Source organism: Mytilus trossulus, chromosome 3, assembly GCF_036588685.1.
Source record: "Mytilus trossulus isolate FHL-02 chromosome 3, PNRI_Mtr1.1.1.hap1, whole genome shotgun sequence".
Lineage (NCBI taxonomy): Eukaryota > Metazoa > Mollusca > Bivalvia > Mytilida > Mytilidae > Mytilus > Mytilus trossulus.
In genome coordinates, this window is record NC_086375.1 from 14,253,782 (window position 1) to 14,271,604 (window position 17,823).

The 17,823-nt window shown below is 33.8% G+C and overlaps 2 protein-coding genes across 3 annotated transcripts; both read right to left on the reverse strand.

The window, feature by feature from the left end:
• Window positions 1–5,710: 5,710 nt before the first annotated feature.
• On the reverse strand, window positions 5,711–7,569 carry LOC134710210 (uncharacterized). The gene is made up of 2 exons (XM_063570450.1): window positions 6,825–7,569; window positions 5,711–5,829 (listed from the first exon to the last, which is right to left on the reverse strand). Exons 1-2 carry the CDS (start codon window positions 7,459–7,461, stop codon window positions 5,798–5,800), a joined length of 669 nt encoding a protein of 222 aa, XP_063426520.1. The 5' UTR covers window positions 7,462–7,569; the 3' UTR covers window positions 5,711–5,797.
• A 4,354-nt stretch (window positions 7,570–11,923) lies between these two features.
• LOC134710211 (post-GPI attachment to proteins factor 4-like) lies at window positions 11,924–17,318 on the reverse strand. 2 transcript variants are annotated; one of them, XM_063570453.1, is made up of 2 exons: window positions 16,934–17,112; window positions 11,924–13,281 (listed from the first exon to the last, which is right to left on the reverse strand). In XM_063570453.1, exon 2 carries the CDS (start codon window positions 13,197–13,199, stop codon window positions 11,991–11,993), a length of 1,209 nt encoding a protein of 402 aa, XP_063426523.1. In that variant the 5' UTR covers window positions 13,200–13,281; window positions 16,934–17,112; the 3' UTR covers window positions 11,924–11,990. The 2 variants fall into 2 exon arrangements, with proteins under 2 accessions (XP_063426523.1, XP_063426522.1); XM_063570452.1 differs by lacking the exon at window positions 16,934–17,112 and adding an exon at window positions 17,238–17,318 and having other exon boundaries at window positions 11,926–13,281.
• Between the last annotated feature and the right edge of the window lie 505 nt (window positions 17,319–17,823).

Genomic DNA, 17,823 nt, shown 5'->3' on the forward strand with positions numbered 1-17,823 from the left:
TATGTCTCCCCCTATCTTCTAAACTGAAATTATCTGACAATTAGGAATCTGACAAATCAATCGAATATAAGATATGTTTTGGATCGATTATGAAATTTCTTATTAAAATTAAAAAGATATATAATACAGTAAAGATATATATCTTTAAAATTATTCGGCAAGATATCAGTTACTGTAAAAACGAAATCTTTGAAAAAAATATGTGATATCTGATAAACTATATGAGATATCTAATTTATTAAAAATGATATCTTATAAACTGTATAAGTTTGAAAAGATTTCTTATTAGATATAAGTTATTTAAGATATCTTGTATCTGGAATATTTTTATACCTTAGACCAAAAGATTTTACTATTCAAACTTTCAGACCACCCGATAAAACCGGCCTATTTCATATGAATGGTAATTTATAAAGCCAAAAAAAAGAGTATGTGCAACTGAGGTGTACTCAGTCATATTCAAGTGAAATAATTCGGCGACACTTTGAAGGGGGTAACAGATAATAATCATGATGCATATCTCCACGATAAAAAAAAAATTCGTAAGGCAGCAACCATTAGATTTTCGCGGGGGGGTGGGGCTATGGATTTTTTTCCTGGACAAAAACAATCTATCTTTTTGGCGACAAGTCGAAATCAATTTTTTTCTTTCAATTTTAGCATTACATATAGTGGCAGCTGAGGGTGTAACAAACACATTTTTTTTCTCAGGGTCAAAAACAAATTATTTTTTTCTCCAAAAATTGGAAACACTTTTTTTTCAAAAAAAATCCATAGCCCCGCTTACTATAGATGCTCAGTCATTTATACTTTAATCAAAATTATAAAAATATGATTGTACCCTTCCAAGAATGTTGCCGTTAAATGCAAAACAACCTTCAAGTTCCCATCATAGTGGGTCTCATTGGGGTCTAAGCGTGACGCGGGATTGCCGATTTTTCGTAGCGTGAAACGTGAAAGTCAAATTATTGTGTCGTGAAAACGGGAAATGAGGTCTTGCGGGACCCGGGAAATGACAAAAAAAATGAGAATTGGTTAGGTACATAGTGTTAGCGGGATACGGGAATCTGACAAAACAGTAAGCGGGATCCGGGATCGGAACCCCCCAATGAGACCCCCATCATATTGATTAAACAAAGCCTTAATAAGCAATCTGCTGATATCGAACAAACAAGGACACCCTCGTTCATTGGTCTCTGATAAATTTGCCTTACTAAAAATAGTTGCAAAGCTTCTTTTTCTTCTTCGTTTGGTTGATGGCTGTTGAATTTCCAATGTTCGCACATCCCTAATGGCATCTTTTACAAGACCTACATAATGTATTTATTGTTAAAGTGTTCTCGTCATAAACATGCAAGAACTTTTTGCCACTGGACGCTAAAAAACCAACTACCAATTTTATGTCCGCAAATATAACATGCATATTCAGAGCGATAACATAGCTTTGAACTGGACATGTACGCATAGAGTCTGTTTTTCTTGGATTAATCAAGGCGACTTATATTTCTTGTATATATACTTTTCAAAAAGTTTAAGGTATAATGTATAGCACAGAGAATGTTACACAAAACAGAATCCAATGCATGTGATTTTTGTTACATTTTAAGCCTTTTTCTTGCATACGCTAAATTATAAATATTGTCGAACGAAAATATATATGGTGAACAAAAATTACATGAAGTAGAGAAAAAGAAATCAACAGAAAATTAGCATGTAGCGTTGTGATAGTTCAAGGCCCAATTTTCGTTTTTAAATCATAGTGGCAACGACGGCATCAGACCCAACTTCACAAAATAGGCTCCCTTAATTTGGTGCATTTCGCCAAGAGGTTTCAGAAAAGGGACGAAAGAAACCAGAGGGACCGTCAAACTCATAGATTGAAAATAAACTGACAACGCCATGACTAAAAATAAAAAAGACCAACAAACAAACTAATAATAGCACATAGACACAACATATAGAAAACTAAAGACTAAGCAATACGAACACCACCAAAAAACTGGGGTGATCTTATGTGCTCCAGAACGGTAAGCGATCCTGCTCCACATGTGGCACCCGTCGTGTTGCTTATGTTATTAAAAATCTGGTAAATAGTCTGATTCGGTATATCACATTCGTGTAAAAGGAAGGGGATTACAGTTACGACATAAGGAACATATCCGATATCATCTATAAAACGGTTATTCCATAACGTTAAACCAACTCGTAATGGCGTCCGTAAAATTTACGAAGGGATGATTTCAACTTCACCAATTGGAACTCTGTTTAACAGCCTTCTTGTGAGCAGCAATCTTCTATAAAAGAGATACTGATAAAAAAAAATTCAAGCCCGGAAATATCGTACCAATTGGGAAATATATACTCCGTATGCAGGTGCTGCTGGAATGTTGCTACATTGCAATGGAAAGTTCACAATTGGGAGGCTGAAATTATCTCTATTGTAGTAAAGTTTTGTTTCCAACCGACCCTCATTGTCAATTTCTAGATTTAAGTCAAGATATGAGGCAGACTTAACTATATATGTAGTATCCTTTATCTCTAGTTCGATGGGATAGGTTCGTTAAACATAGTCACCAAATTTAGTATTATATAGTGAGAGAACATCATCTATATAGCGGAACTTAAAGTTAAAGGACATTACTAACTTTTTATCTTTCTTCCTAAGAAGTTCCTGTATGAAGTCAGCCTCATGATACAAGTCGACAAAAAGAGGGGCACAATTGGTTCCCATTGGTATTCCGACTGTCTGTTGAAAAACACGTCTTCCAAACATAACAAATATGTTGTCAATCAAGAAATCAAGCATCTTGATAATGTCAGTTTCAATTCAGAAGTCCAGGTTTTTAAAAGTAGTTTTAAACGGAGAACGAACGACAGACTATGAAATGCTTATATATAGCAATGGCAACACTTATAACATAGTAAAAAAGACATTAAAATCTACCTATGTATACAAGGATATATTAAGGATAAGACAAGATGTTATATAAACATTTTTACTTTAACAAAACTACAAGACTTAAAAACTGTAAAACTTAATATTTTATATCAAATCAAATGTAGCTATACATGTATAATAATGTTTTAAAATGACAGGGCTTCGTAAGCCTATAAGGCTGGCTGAAAATAACAATGTTCATATCTTCAAATATGTATATCAGTGCCTTGTACTTATATGATATTTGTCTTTATTTATTCATTAAAATATGAAATGTTTATATCCAATTTGTCATCTCTAATAAGACATTTTTTTTTACAAAATATAACACACAAGTAAAAAAAAAAACCCACTTTCAGGAAAAAAACCGCAACTTTAAAAAGTGGGACACCAAAAATGAAAAAAAATCTTTCTTATAAAAAGTATTTCATGGTAGAATTTGACATCAAAATAACAAATATCAACTAATTGCAATACAAACAAAACATAACTTAATTTTATTGTTTATAAAAGCTCCCATTTCGCCTTAGTTAATTCTTGTATACCTGAAAATTTGTACTAAGGCAAACTGGGATTAATTTTATATATAAATTTTGACAGCTAAGGCGAAATGAGAATAAGCCCTCTTAATTACCCATACGTCTTTTTGGCAATTTACTTGAAGTTCACACCTCTTTTCATGAGAAGTTAGCTGTGTATATTAATATACGTTTGATTCTAATTCATATAAATAATTTTTGTAGGAATTCAGTTCATGTTGTATCCTAGAATATATTACACAGTCACCTTTGTGCAAACATTGAATGTTTATGGACGTGTTTGTTGGTCTGAATAGGGTTTACAAAATAGAGAATAATAGGCTAGAAAATGGAAAATGGAAAAAAATCTAGAGGAGAAAAAAATTGACAAAACAAAAAGAGAATTTTAAAGAGAAATCAACATGTCAAATAATTAAAAATACAAAGAAATTTTAAAACTCTGATGTTATAAAGCGTAATTAGATCAGAGTTCTATATTCTAATTAGATTGTAAACAAGAGAGTGTGGGCCAAGATAAGAAATACAGAAATTAAACCAGTCAGACCCTCATGCATTGGCATATCAGATGTTTCTAAAGTCAAGTTGTATTAATGACCGACTTGCATGGTCGAAGACAATTTTGTTCGAAAAACTATACATTTTTTTTCAATCGTTAAAGTTGCTATTTTTTTTTTAAATATCCTACTTTATTTATCCTTTCTATTGTATTTCATCAGAAATGCATTACTTGAATTCATCATTTTTTGTATGGAAAATAAATAACTACTTATTTTGTCGTTACTGGTTTTGAAAGTTCGTCACAGTATTACGATCTTCTGTCTAATTTAGCGGAACAGAAAGACTCCACCCACACAAGAATTACTATCAGTTGTTATATATAATTGTTCACAAACATGATCCGGAAATTCCGCCTCAATGAATCACCTCAGCGTATAGCCATCACAATCGGTCTGCAAGGCAACACAAAATGAATTTTACTTCTTTAGATTCAATGCTCTAATTTAATTTATTATTAGATCGTAGAAGTTTCGTTTATAACGAATATATTAACATAACATTATGTGTATTACTTTAAGCACACACGAGTGTATATCGAATATTGTTTTACATGTGAAAATAAACTTACTATCTAAAACATTTATCGCAGATGCATATACTTAAAGAGAATAATTAAGATACCCTTTTACTACTCAAACGCAAATATGCTTAAAATATGGAGAGCTGAATTCATTTTCTGAAATCTTTACTTATATTTCTTACCTTCAGAAGCTTCCATGCAACTCCCCTTTTTTGCTAACCAAGGGCCTAAGAGGGGAGAGGATAGCTATCCTTGGCTAGCGAAGAGACTTCCCCCTTGTCGGATCCGACACAGTAAGAAATAATTATCATTGATAACAAATAATCTTGTAATGACAAGTTTGAATAAATAAAACTGATCTCGATAGTAACCGTCTCATTTATTCAAAACGTTTAAGACTCTGGACAATTTAGAGTTTGAAATATTGTATAGAAACTATACCAATTGTTGAAGACTGCAGTTGTCCTCTGGATGTCTTCTCAAGTTTGTTATTTGTGTCGGTATGCTGCTCTCCCATTAACAATAACATTAACTCAGTATCTCATTTGAATTCTGATTTAAACATCGCAATAATTTCCGACTTGCACTTGCTCATGTTGCTGTACTATTTTTGAAATTTTTACCTATTATGTCTGTTTGTTTTGATCATACATCGTTGTCAATATAATGGATTTTTATGCGACTGTAATACAAGTTAGGGGTCTACCTATCTATAAAACCAAGTTTAATTCATAAATTTCTACATAAGAACATGCCTGTACCAAGTCAGGAATATGACAGTTGTTATCATTTCGTTTGGTGTATTTTCACTTTTGAGTTTGCCCTTTGATTACGGATCTTCCTTTTTGATATTTCCTTAAAGATCGGTATTTTTGTTATTTTACTTATAAATAATGACTGGCTTTTCTGACAGCTTTATTTTTAAATGAATAAATGACTAGGCGTATAAACTATGTTACAACGTTCAAAGCAAAACAAACTTTCAGTCATCTTTGTTAATCACAGTCAAACTGTTACCACGACAGTCACATTCCTTATTAGGAAAAGTATATAAAAACCTAGCACCCTCACTAATTAGTCCGCTTGAATCCAGCAGGATTATAAGAAAGCGTTAAGCACATATAATGTAGACGAATGCATGCGTATATATTAACGTCCAATACACATGAAGTTCTCACGAATCTGTGTTCATGGATTCTTGATGATTATATTCATATGTCCTTCATCTGTACACGTGGTGACCTATTTAGACTTCTTGGCAGCTGTTGGACCATCTAAAAAAAGAAAGGTACCTTACTGAATGTAAATTTATTAGAACAAATGACCTGTGTTCCTTAAAAAAACCTGTACTGTATATCATGAACAATGGTATAATTTGCTAGACACTATTATTGACAAAAGTGAAAATAGGACCCCAAAATAAAAAATAAAGAATAATGGGGTAGTAAAAAATAATAGAATAGAATACAAAGAAATGGGTAAGAAAAAGAATGGAGAAAATGGCAAAAAAAAATAAGACTCCCTCCCCAAACCCAGATTTGCCTGTCTGACATGATCAGTCTATAGTGCATTTTATGTCTCAGTGCGTTTTATGGCTGGTTGGCAAGTTGGCTGGTCAAAATGAAAACACATATGTGTCCATAGTACACGGATGACCCGATCGCACTTTCATTTTCTTCGTTCAGTGGACCATGAAATTGGGATCAAAACTCTAATTTGGCATTAAAATTAGGAAGATAACATCATAGGGATCATGTGCTCAAGTGGATTGCACTTCAACTTCATCATAAACTACCTTGACCAAAAACTTTTACCTGAAGCGGGACGGACGGACGACCAGACCAGAAAACACAATGCCAATAAAAGGGCATACAAAACCTGCCACTGGTTATATTCAGAAGTTTCGTGACAGTGTTATCATAGTATAAATGGATGTAGTTATATTATGACTTTGTTGTTTAAAAGCAACTTCGTCATTACTAAAACTACATTGTAATAAAATGGGCACACTATGTAAATAAAGACATGAAAGATGTCATCGGCTTAATTAGAAGTTTTCTTATTTAGAGTACACGAAATACATTTTCATGTATATATATTATAGACGATTTCGAGTTGGTGGCGAAGGATGTAAGCTCTACTACTATATTGTATTTATGGGATATTGAAGGAGCTTGAAGATCCCCCTTTTTTTAAAACTTGTTGGAAATATAAGTTAGTCCATCTCAAACTCGCTCTTGTTTGCTACATATTCTAAATGACAATTTACCTTTAGAAGCGTCCGATTTTCTTTTCTCTGCTGGTGGTTTACTACAATGCTTCAACAAGTCAGCTTCAAGTTTATCTTGGTCTTCATCCTGCAGATCGGAATATCCTTTAATTATCTTCTCCGCAGCTTTTGAGCCATCAATTGACTTTAAATTTTCATTGTCCTTCCAAATACAGTCATAATGGTACCATGCTGTGGCACCAAAGTTAGCTTTTCCTGTGAATCCTACACGGAGTGCTCCTTTGTCGATACCTTTTGAACAACCTTTGCATGAAGATTTGGCAGACTTAGCATATTCTGTAGCCATGGGTAATGGTCCTTCTTTAGCTGCCGCGGCTGCCTTAGCAGCGGCTTCTTTGCAATATTTTGGCAAGTCCGCGTCGAGTTTCTTTTTCTCATCTTCCTTCAAATCTGAATATCCCAGCACGATGCTTTTTGTTGTTTTAGAGCTGTCGATTGATTTGAGATTTTCGTAGTTCTTCCAAATGCAATCATAATGGTACCACGCAGTTGTGCCGAAATTAGCCTTGCCGACGAATCCAATGCGGAGTTCTCCTTTCGCTATATTCTTCATACAGCCTTTACATGCAGACTTCGCTGATTTCGCATATTCGGCGCTCATAGGTTCTGAAGCCATCTTTTCAAAATAAACAAACAAAGGCGATGCAACATGTGTTGGGTAATACACAATGCATATACGATTATGATAAGGATTTTTGCAGAAAACTACACATGTGAAAGATCAATACATAATACTTTACGGTTGGTTACGACACACATTATTTATCGGCCTTACAGGTGTACATACTTATCTTAATAAATTACATATCATATTATATATATACTTACTACATAACATCTTTTAAAAAAGAATGAAAAATTATAATTGTTATTATTTAATTGATTAAAATTCAAATTTACAAACTAACAAAATTAAGAAATTAAAGTTTTAAAACGGTTTCCCTGGAGTGGCCAAAGATACGGAGCCCCGCTAGGGACATGCAAAGAAAAAAAAATATATTGTGCGCACAAAATAATATATTGTGCGCACAACTTAAATATATTGTGCGCACAAAATAATATAGTGTGCGCACAAAATAATATATTGTGCGCACAGTTTAAATATATTGTGCGCACAACTTAAATATATTGTGCGCACAACTTAAATATATTGTGCGCACAAAATAAATATATTGTGCGAACAAATTAAATATATCGTGCGCACGAAATCCTTTCACCTTACACATGGTACGGGTCTTCAATGTCTCCTTTTTGAAGTGACAGAATGGAGAAATGCATAAGGTTTCTTTTAAAATGGGGCTAGAATACATGGAAATATTCATCACTGCATTTGTATCAACTCCTGACAGGAATACTTAAGAAGTTACGTTTATTTCGTCTGACACTTGGTTTAACAACACTTTATATCAGAGTTTATTGGAATGGTTTGAAACAGACTTGGCAAAAGAGCGAGGAAACTATCGAACTTATGTAGACTTTGATACTATGGTTTTACCTGTTTTCTTGTAACAAATATAAGAAAAGTACTTTTTGCACTGATGCATTATACTTTATGTCTAATAATCTCAAGATTTTGTTTATGTTGATTGACCCTGAGTCTCAAGACTGACATGTAACTCAATTCACGACTTTGATTTTGTTACCCTGATGGTCGTTATATTTAAAAGTCTTTACGTCCATTCATCCGTCCGTCTCTGTTTATTGTAAATGTTTTGGTTGTAGTTTCTGATGAAGTTTTAGTGTCACCATTTTCAATGAAGTATGTGGTTTCTTAAAAGGTATCTTTGTAAAAGCGTAGAGTAAGTCAAATCCACTGAAAACTGAATACACGTACACGTTATTTTGTTGGTTTTTTTTATATTTTTTTTTATTAAAGATGACTATGTTTGATCATGATTAAGTACGGTTCTCACCCAAGATGTACTGTTCGTTATTGAAATATGACGGTGTGTTCAGTCTACGAAATTCACCATGAAGTTGTGATCAAATAAAGATAAAACTGGGTACATATAAAGCAAAAGAATCAATATGAGTGCCAATGAGACAGCTCTCCACCCAAGTCATAATTTATTAAAAGACTTTTAAGTTAACAATCATTGCTTATATTACGGTCCTTATCACGGAGCGGTGACTCACACCAAACAGCAAACTATACGGCCCAAAATGACTATAACAAAACGATAAACAGATATGAACCACACCAATAAACAACAATCACTGAATAACAAGCTCCCGACATAGAACAGTATGTTTATTATGATTTAAATTTTTAAGCGTTGTATACAAATGTTTCAGGTCAAGTTATAGTTTCATTCTGATTAATAGAAGAGGACAGGAGGTCACTTAAAGTATCTATTTTTGATCGATTTCATTATAAAATTTTACAGTATGTTGTTCGTACTCATTATGAAATTGAAACGTTACGAAACAATTTAGGAATAGTCAATGAAATTCCTCAGTGAAATATTTTGAAAACAATCGAAACAATTATGATTAATTTTTTTCCAAATATGGTCCGTTTAGGGGTATCATTTATTCAAAACCTTTTGGCCCGATTGATCGCGATCGATCGATCGAAAGAGACAACTACATTATATACATATACACCATAGCTCATACAAATAAGGGTTATATTCTTCTCATATATTTTTATGATGGTATGATACTAAACCCCTAAGGGGAAGGATTGTGCTTGATATTCATATGATTAAAACATAATCTTTCAATCAGTTTAATTGAGGTGTGGAGTTAGCATATCAGTAACTGCTAGTAGTCCTTGTTTTTTAGTGTATCATTGTCATTTTGTTAAGTTTCATTTGTTACCTATTCTGACAACGGACACGGGCTTCTTCACTGTCAGTATTGATGTGTGTGTGTGTTTTTTTAATCTGCATTGACTAAAGGTATAAAAGGAGGGTTGAGATCTCACAAAACATGTTTTACTCCGCCGCATTTTTGTGCCTGCCTAAGGTCAGGAGCCACTGGCCTTTGTTGGTCTTGTAGGATTTTCATTTTGTTTCTTGTATATACTTTGGATAGATAAAGGAAGAGGTGGTATGAGTGCAAATGAGACAACTCTCCATCTATAAGTCACAATTTATAAAAGTAAACCATTATAGGTCAAGGTACGGTCTTCAGCACATAGCTTAGGCTCACAACGAACAGAAAGCTATAAAGGGTTCCCAAAATTACTAGTGTAAAACCTTTCAAACGGGAAAACCAACGGTCTAATCTATATAAAAAACGAGAAACGAGAAACAACTGTTAAGTTTAGTATGACGTCCATTATCACTGAACTAGTCCATATTTTTGTTTATAGGCCAACTGAAGCATGCATTTGGGTGCGGGATTTTTTCTTGCTGTATTGAAGAACCAAATGTATTTGAGAAACACATGCACCATATATGATTTGCCTGCCTTATAATTATTTTGTACATTAAATAAAGTTTAATTATACCTTTATCATCGTATCTGAAAAACAGACCAATTCTGAGATATTTAACATTAACCAATAAACCATGAAACCAAAGTCGTCAGATGATACCGACCAGCCAAATATATATACATAACAATCATTCCATAAAAAAATATTGTTAATTTATTCCTTATAGTATCTGAAAAAAATACCAAACAAGAATCAAATAACATGGACCAATGAACCATGAATATAAAATCAAGGTCAGATTAATATAATTGCAAGATAGACAATTTCACCATACAAACATTCCATACCCCAAACATATATCTAACTAAATGCTTATAGTATCCGAGAAATACACCAAAACACAAACATTTTACTTTGCCGGACCACTTACACCCTAAAAATGGAGTATGTCAAAGTCAGATGACACCTGTGAAGTGAACATTTAGCCATTAAAATCGTTCAATACAACCAAATATAGAAGAACTATTGAATTTGGTATCTGAGATTTTGTCTAAACCACGAGCATGCACTTTACACGTAAAATGAGGTCATGGTCAAGTGAAAACTGTTTTCCGAATTTTGGGAGCACACCATATTATTTTAGTGCGCACAGTATATCTAAGTTGTGCGCACAACATATTTAAGTTGTGCGCATAATATATTATTGTGTGCGCACAATATATTTAAGTTGTGCGCACAATATATTATTTTGTGCGCACAATATATTTTTTTTTTCTTTGCATGTCCCTAGCGGGGCTCCGTAGTATCTCATATAGCCTACTTGGCTTAAGAAAAAAAAATCATTTAAATTGTCATTTAAAAACATGAAATTTTCTAAGAATATGAAATTAAACAATTATTGTTTTTTCCACGCCAAATAAGTTGTTAATTTGAACTTTGAAAAACTGATATTCACTTTGGCATCTGACCTCAGAACGTGATCAAATTAGTTTTAATTTATTCAGATGTTCTGCATATAGGAAGGGCGGATGACGGACAAGATATTTGCTGACACCAGGGGCGGATCCATCCATTTTAAATAGGGGGGTTCCCAACCCAAGACAAAAAGGGGGGTTCAACTATATGTCCCCATCCAAATGCATTGATCGGCCAAAAACAAGTCCCAACCCCCGGAACCCCCATACCCACCCACCCTGCATGGATCCGCCAATGGACACTATACCTTAAGGGTATGTTGGATGGGACATACATTTTGCATGCAACAGGCAACCCACCGTACGGACATTCGATGAGTTGCTGTGACAGTTCGTTTACCTGTAGCGAGCGTAAAACTATCTTCATCCGTTCTCTAGATACAAGAGCCGTCTTAGTAATCAACCCCATGCAGACAGGGCGTGTACATATCAACAAACCAAGCAGATATCCGACTTTAGCAAGGGTTTCACGGGAATCGAATTTCTTAAACGTTCTTGCTAAAACGAAAGAATCAACGGGAAGGTTAGTTATCCTATCCGGAAATATCATTCTGATTTTAACTATGATCGCAAGACTTGAAAGTACTGACTACTATACAAAAGCAGTGTGTTTGAGGGAGAAGCGTCAAATAACAATTTCAAAGTCTGAAGCTTGTACCAATCTTTGAACGAACAAACTTCCTACCACACGTGATGTAAGCCCGATGCACTATTTATATTAATATTAGAGTAAAAACAATTTTATTCTTAAAAAATAACAAATAAATATATATTATTGCATATAAATCATGGATCGAAGATAAATTCTTCTGCGTTTTTGTGCTTATCGGATGATGACAAAGAGGTATACATTCCAACATGGTAGAACAGGTTAGGTTCGATCTGGTACGCTGGGATACCAGTCACATTTGTAAAGTTATATATGGCCAAGTCCGTATGTAATGCCTTGTGTTTCACTGATAAAAAATCAATTAATGCCGGAATGAATTGCCTTGTATACAACATTGCTTGCGTACAGCACCCAGGTGACTTCCTCAAAGAATATAAATATTTAGAAATTCTATGAAATTCAAACACGTTTTGTCTTCCAATAATAAGAGCAGCTGTAACAAACAGCCAAGCACCACACGAAAAATACATCACTTGTAAAAATTTTGACTTCGTTCTACATGTAATAAATTGGATAGCGACTGCCAATCCCGCACCAACACACCCTACACTTATAATCTCTAGTATCCGGCTAGATTCATACGCATATCCTTGCCATCTTTGAGGATAGTACAACTTAATGAAAGAGTAACGTCCCTTATTTTTACTCTTCAGATAGAGTATTTTGTTTTTGATAACTTCTAATGTATCTTCCCGCGGAAGAGCATCGTCTTCTATTAACAGCACGTAATTAGCACCAAGTGAATAAGCCGATTCTAAACAGTACATATAGTCTACAGTCTCTTTATCATATTTACTATTATATCTTCTTTTTGCATACATACTAATTCTACTTCCGTTTATTGTTATTGGTAAAGATGATGCTCCATATCGCTCCACTACCGGAATAAACGGTTTTAAGTTGACAATTTCTGTATAGTTTTCAGGATGTAAATCTACATTGCATATCATCATGGTTTTCTTTGGGAAGACAAGATCATTTACAAAAAGTTTATGCGTGGCTGATATAGACTGTAATACGTATCCAAGGCTACTAGCATCATACGCTTTTCTTTTGACGGTTACTATGACAATTGCAAGTTCTGGTTGGCTGTCGTAGTTTGGCTGCTGAGTTTTACTTAATCCATCTAAATATTGATGGGCCTTGAACAAACGTTCACTATTTAATTGCTTTGCAAGTTTGAAAACATCATTTTTAGAATTAAATAAACGGTAAACTTTCGAAAAAGGTGTGTTGCTTCCGTAAAAGATAGACAGCAGTATGCAGACTGACGTTGCTGTGAGTATTAGAACAATATTGCGCATGATCTGTGGCAGTTGAACCATCCTGACAATCCACCATCAGTGTTTTTTCATTAGTCAATAAACTTTTGATACGTTCCATTACTCGGTGGTCTAATTCAAAGCCCTGGAAAATACAAGGTTTAAATTCTGTTATACTCGTTCTAACAAAGAAACGCATTTTAAAATTGTGTCATTACATAAACCAAAGCCATGCCAAATGAAATAAATGTAGCCAATTTACGATATTACAGTCAGTTCAGATACTGTGCAACTATAAGCCTAGTTTTTTTTATACTTAAAAGTGCCTTATAAGACAACTATATCCACCAGAGGCTAATGAATGCGGATGCATATATCTATAAGGCATTGCTCGGCCTTCGACAATGGTTGACAGAAAATAATCTAGCGCACATGTTCCAATCAGTATTAAAAAATCCACTAGGTTCAACTTGTTTGTGGAATTGTAATTAAATAACTGCATGGTATTCCTATGTAACTAGTGTGGCCAAAATGACCAGTGTGAATGTACGGAACACTGGACTTTAGATTATCAATGTTTGACTTTAATCTTACGCGCCAAAGGCCTTACATCTTCAGTGCTAAACTCTAATCAAAGTTCTTTTTAGCATTGAAGGGTCAGGAGTGAAGCTTTCGTTTTCTTATTCAAAACCTGAATCGTCTTGATCATACACGTGAAATATTTGCAACTGGGCGTTTTAAAGCAACCACCCATCAATCAACCATTGAAATATTGAATTACATCACAGCAGAATGCATTGAGTGTGTAGGTAGAGGTAATAAATGTTGTTAGCTTGCTTGCTACCTGAACCGTGAAGTCATTATTATGTTAGGTAAATTACCCTCCTGAGTAGACTAGTCCAACAGATAGCCAATCTATATGTCTCTATGACTAGACTACCGTCCGAAAAGAGGTAGAATAGTATACCTTACCTAATAATGACTTCGCGGTTCAGCTAACAAGCAAGATAACATAAGATCATACCTTTACCTTCACACGCAATGCATGCAGCTGTAAATAGCAGGACAAATTATAAATTTGAGTTGGAGTTGTCTACTTTTGTTGATGATTGTCATGTTCAGTGTAACCAAGAATTTGTAGTCATAATACAAATACTTAGTCACAGTAACCTTCTGTTGATTCGTTTGTTTTCGTGGGTATCAATTTTCGTGGATAGAGGACAACCAGCATTTTCATTTGGTTTTTGCCAATCTCGGCATACAAAGCCTATAGAAAATGTGTAATTGGTTGAACATTTGAATTCGTAGGTGACCTGTACCCAGGGATCGAATTACTTTACTGGCCAGCCGGACCAGTGGACTGAAAATGTACTGGTCCGATTCCAAATCTACTGGTCCTGCAAAAATTACTTTCATTTGACATACAATAATATAAATGATAGATGTTTACTTTTATTTTACTCTCATTTATTCCCTTTCATCTCATTTATTCCAGTAGATTATATTGTTCATGAGCAGGTACAGAATCTAGCTTAAAATTTGAAGATCACTTTACCAAGATAACATTTAATTGTTATTCAATTCCATTACATAGCGATCGATAATATAATTTGACCCCCACGTTTTTCATGTTTACGTTCCCTCAGTTTGGTCAGTTTCATAAACTTTATTCCGTTCTCCCTTTTGAATGTCACTTGAAAGTTTTTTTTTATGTTTTGATAAATGAGAATATACACTTTAAAAATTTAATTGATATAGATAAAATTATTTATTTTACATATCTTGCAACAGTACTCAACCCAAGATCACACATTCAGGTATATAAGCTATATAAGCTAGGATCCTTTTTAAAACAGTATTTATAACTGAGGACAGGAGGCTCTTGAAATATTAACATTTAGTATGTATATTCACGATCTTGTTGATATTGTTTATTTTTATTGTGTCACATGCCATAAACATATAGTGTTAATACAAAAAGATTTGAATGAATTGAATTGAATTAATATTTAGTAGTCATTTACTTTATTGTAATTTGCCAGAATTAAATTTCAGGAAACAATGGACCAGTTAAATCTGGGACATGATATATTGAGTTAGTAGAATAGTCCGAAGTTAAATAACAATTTAACCAAATTATTCTAGATTTTCTTATTTCAAAAATGATATCCTTTTAAACTGCCAAACAAGTATAACAGGCAAATTTTATCCTGTATGGGTTAATGTTTTCCTTAACTTTAGACCCAGTGGCAAGCACTTCAGGCAATTGCTAGACGAATTTAATAAAGTATAAAAGTGAAACACGAAAAGTCAGAGAAAAGCCTAGGAAAATGAGGGAAAATTAAGATTTTTACTGGAAAAGAAGAGTGTTTTTAAGAGTAAATTGATTTTTTTTTATTTGCATCAGAAAATCTATGAAAGCCTTGCTGATCCAGTGTAAACAGGACTCTACCTGTCTGATACCTCAAGGCTTTTGGTCATAAAACTTTACAAAATGTGTACTTTAAACACCAAATCAGTACTAGAATTGACTGAATTGTGAGTCTGAGTACGACATTTTATAACCCAAAGGCCCTTTGTTTTAGTCAGAAATTATTTCCAGACAAATTGTGTATTGCAGACAGTGTGGACTCAAAAACAGTTCAAATTTATTTTTGGCAAGTTGGTGGTTTAATTGACATAGCACAATGATTTCTTGGTTTGTTTTTTTTTCTTGTTTTTTTTTTTATCAGAACTTATTTTTTTCTGTAATGGTTGCATATCCAACTTAATATGACTTCACCTGACATTGTTTATATGTATGATCTACTTGGAAGTAAATTGACCATTTCACATCTGACTTTCTATTGGTACACATTTCTGAGTGTCTGACTCAGTGGTTGATGACCTGATTTTTGTTTTAGTAGATTGATAATTAATGGTTGCTTTAGTAACTACTCAACTGTATTTTTTTGTACATGTTTCTGTATTTTATCATTATAAAAGCTATGTTATTAAATAAATTCCTTTTTTTTTTAAGAGATTTTTATGGTACAATCTTTAAGATTCCAGTGGCAGATCCAGAAATCATAGTTCCATAAGCCTGTATGCTCCAGTCATTCCTTAAATAATCAAGCTAATTTTCTCCACTGAGATGTAAACCAGTTGATACAATTGTCCATGCTGTCTGTTATTAAAGTCAGTAAGACATACAACACATTTGTTTAATTTACATTTTCAATTATAACTGCTGACTGCTTGCTGAATAGTACCTCCCCATAGTGTTTGTCAAATTCCAGCTAACTAACCATTTAAATGGCCCCTATTTATTTATCTAATTATACATGTATATTACTGTATTCCATGTACTTGCTGCTTTGCTGATTACAATACCATTGAGTAGAACTTTATCAACATACCAGAATTTATTTAAATAATTGTATTACTTTAATACATGTACTTGCCGCTTTCTGCTGATTACAACACCCAGAGATCACTGGTGTCCCCTCCAACAAGGCAACCAATAAATCAAAAGAATGCCTTTAAAAATTTATCAACATACCAGAGATCAAGGAATAATATATACATCATTGAACTTGTATTGATGTTTGTTATCACAAATTCTTGCCAGTGTTGTGTGCATATATGTTGATAAACTGAATTGTGAGTGTATCCTTGTCACCACCCCTTGAAGGACCTTAATTAGAATAAATTCTAGGTGTATTTTTTTGGTCAATAATTTGAACTGTTGTGTTATTGATTACATACACCATCGAAAATGGTTTTCTCAAATACTCAAAACAAAAACTGTACTTTACCATGTTTACAAAATTACATGCAGGTGTTCGCAACCACTGAAACTAATGTGTGAAATTAGAGATTTGACCGGACTCTTGGGCAGCTAACAAATATAACAGGACTTGCTCTCGGATACATCACACCAGAGAAATATGAACAGATGTATCATCGGCCTAAGGATGGGGTGGTGTCAATGATTTGTGACGTAAACATGGTCATAAAATAACACAAGTTTCCATATTTGATTAAATGTAAGACACATATTTGTACCAGTCCGCTAAATGAGTCTACTTGCTTCCATAAATGTATTTAAAAGGAACTTACATTGGCTACAAAAGCCTACATTTTTAACTGGCAAAAGTTGTTTTCGTGATTAGAACGTCCTATATTCTGACCTCTTTCGTCACTAAATTATAAACGTAGAATTGGATTGGATCTAATATTCCGTGTACAAAATATGAAAAGAGCCTCATTTTTTCAACATTGTAAAGTGATCTAAAGTAAAACTCCTGAGACTACCTACTGGTATATACACCGGTAACCGTATTGATTCCAGTTTCTCTGCTCATCTGCAATTAGAGTTACGGTTTGACTCTTTGTGGGTTCATGTCTCTGTAATGTTTTATTCACACAAAAGTTCCAGACAACCGTTGTCCATGTTTAGAAAGACAAAATCTATAGGTTTTGTCACATGCTTCATTGGATTCATTGGGTGTAATGACGAGCAAGATTTTAATTCAAATGTCTCTTCATACAGTGAGTACTTTAAAAAAAAAATAGAAGCTGTTTTACCAATTTTAAAAATCTTGTATTTGCGAATTCGGTTATACTGTTTTTTTCTCACAAACCCGAGGCTGAAATGGCCTTGACTGGCTATACAGCCCTTGCACGGTCGGTATTTTTTTGTGTC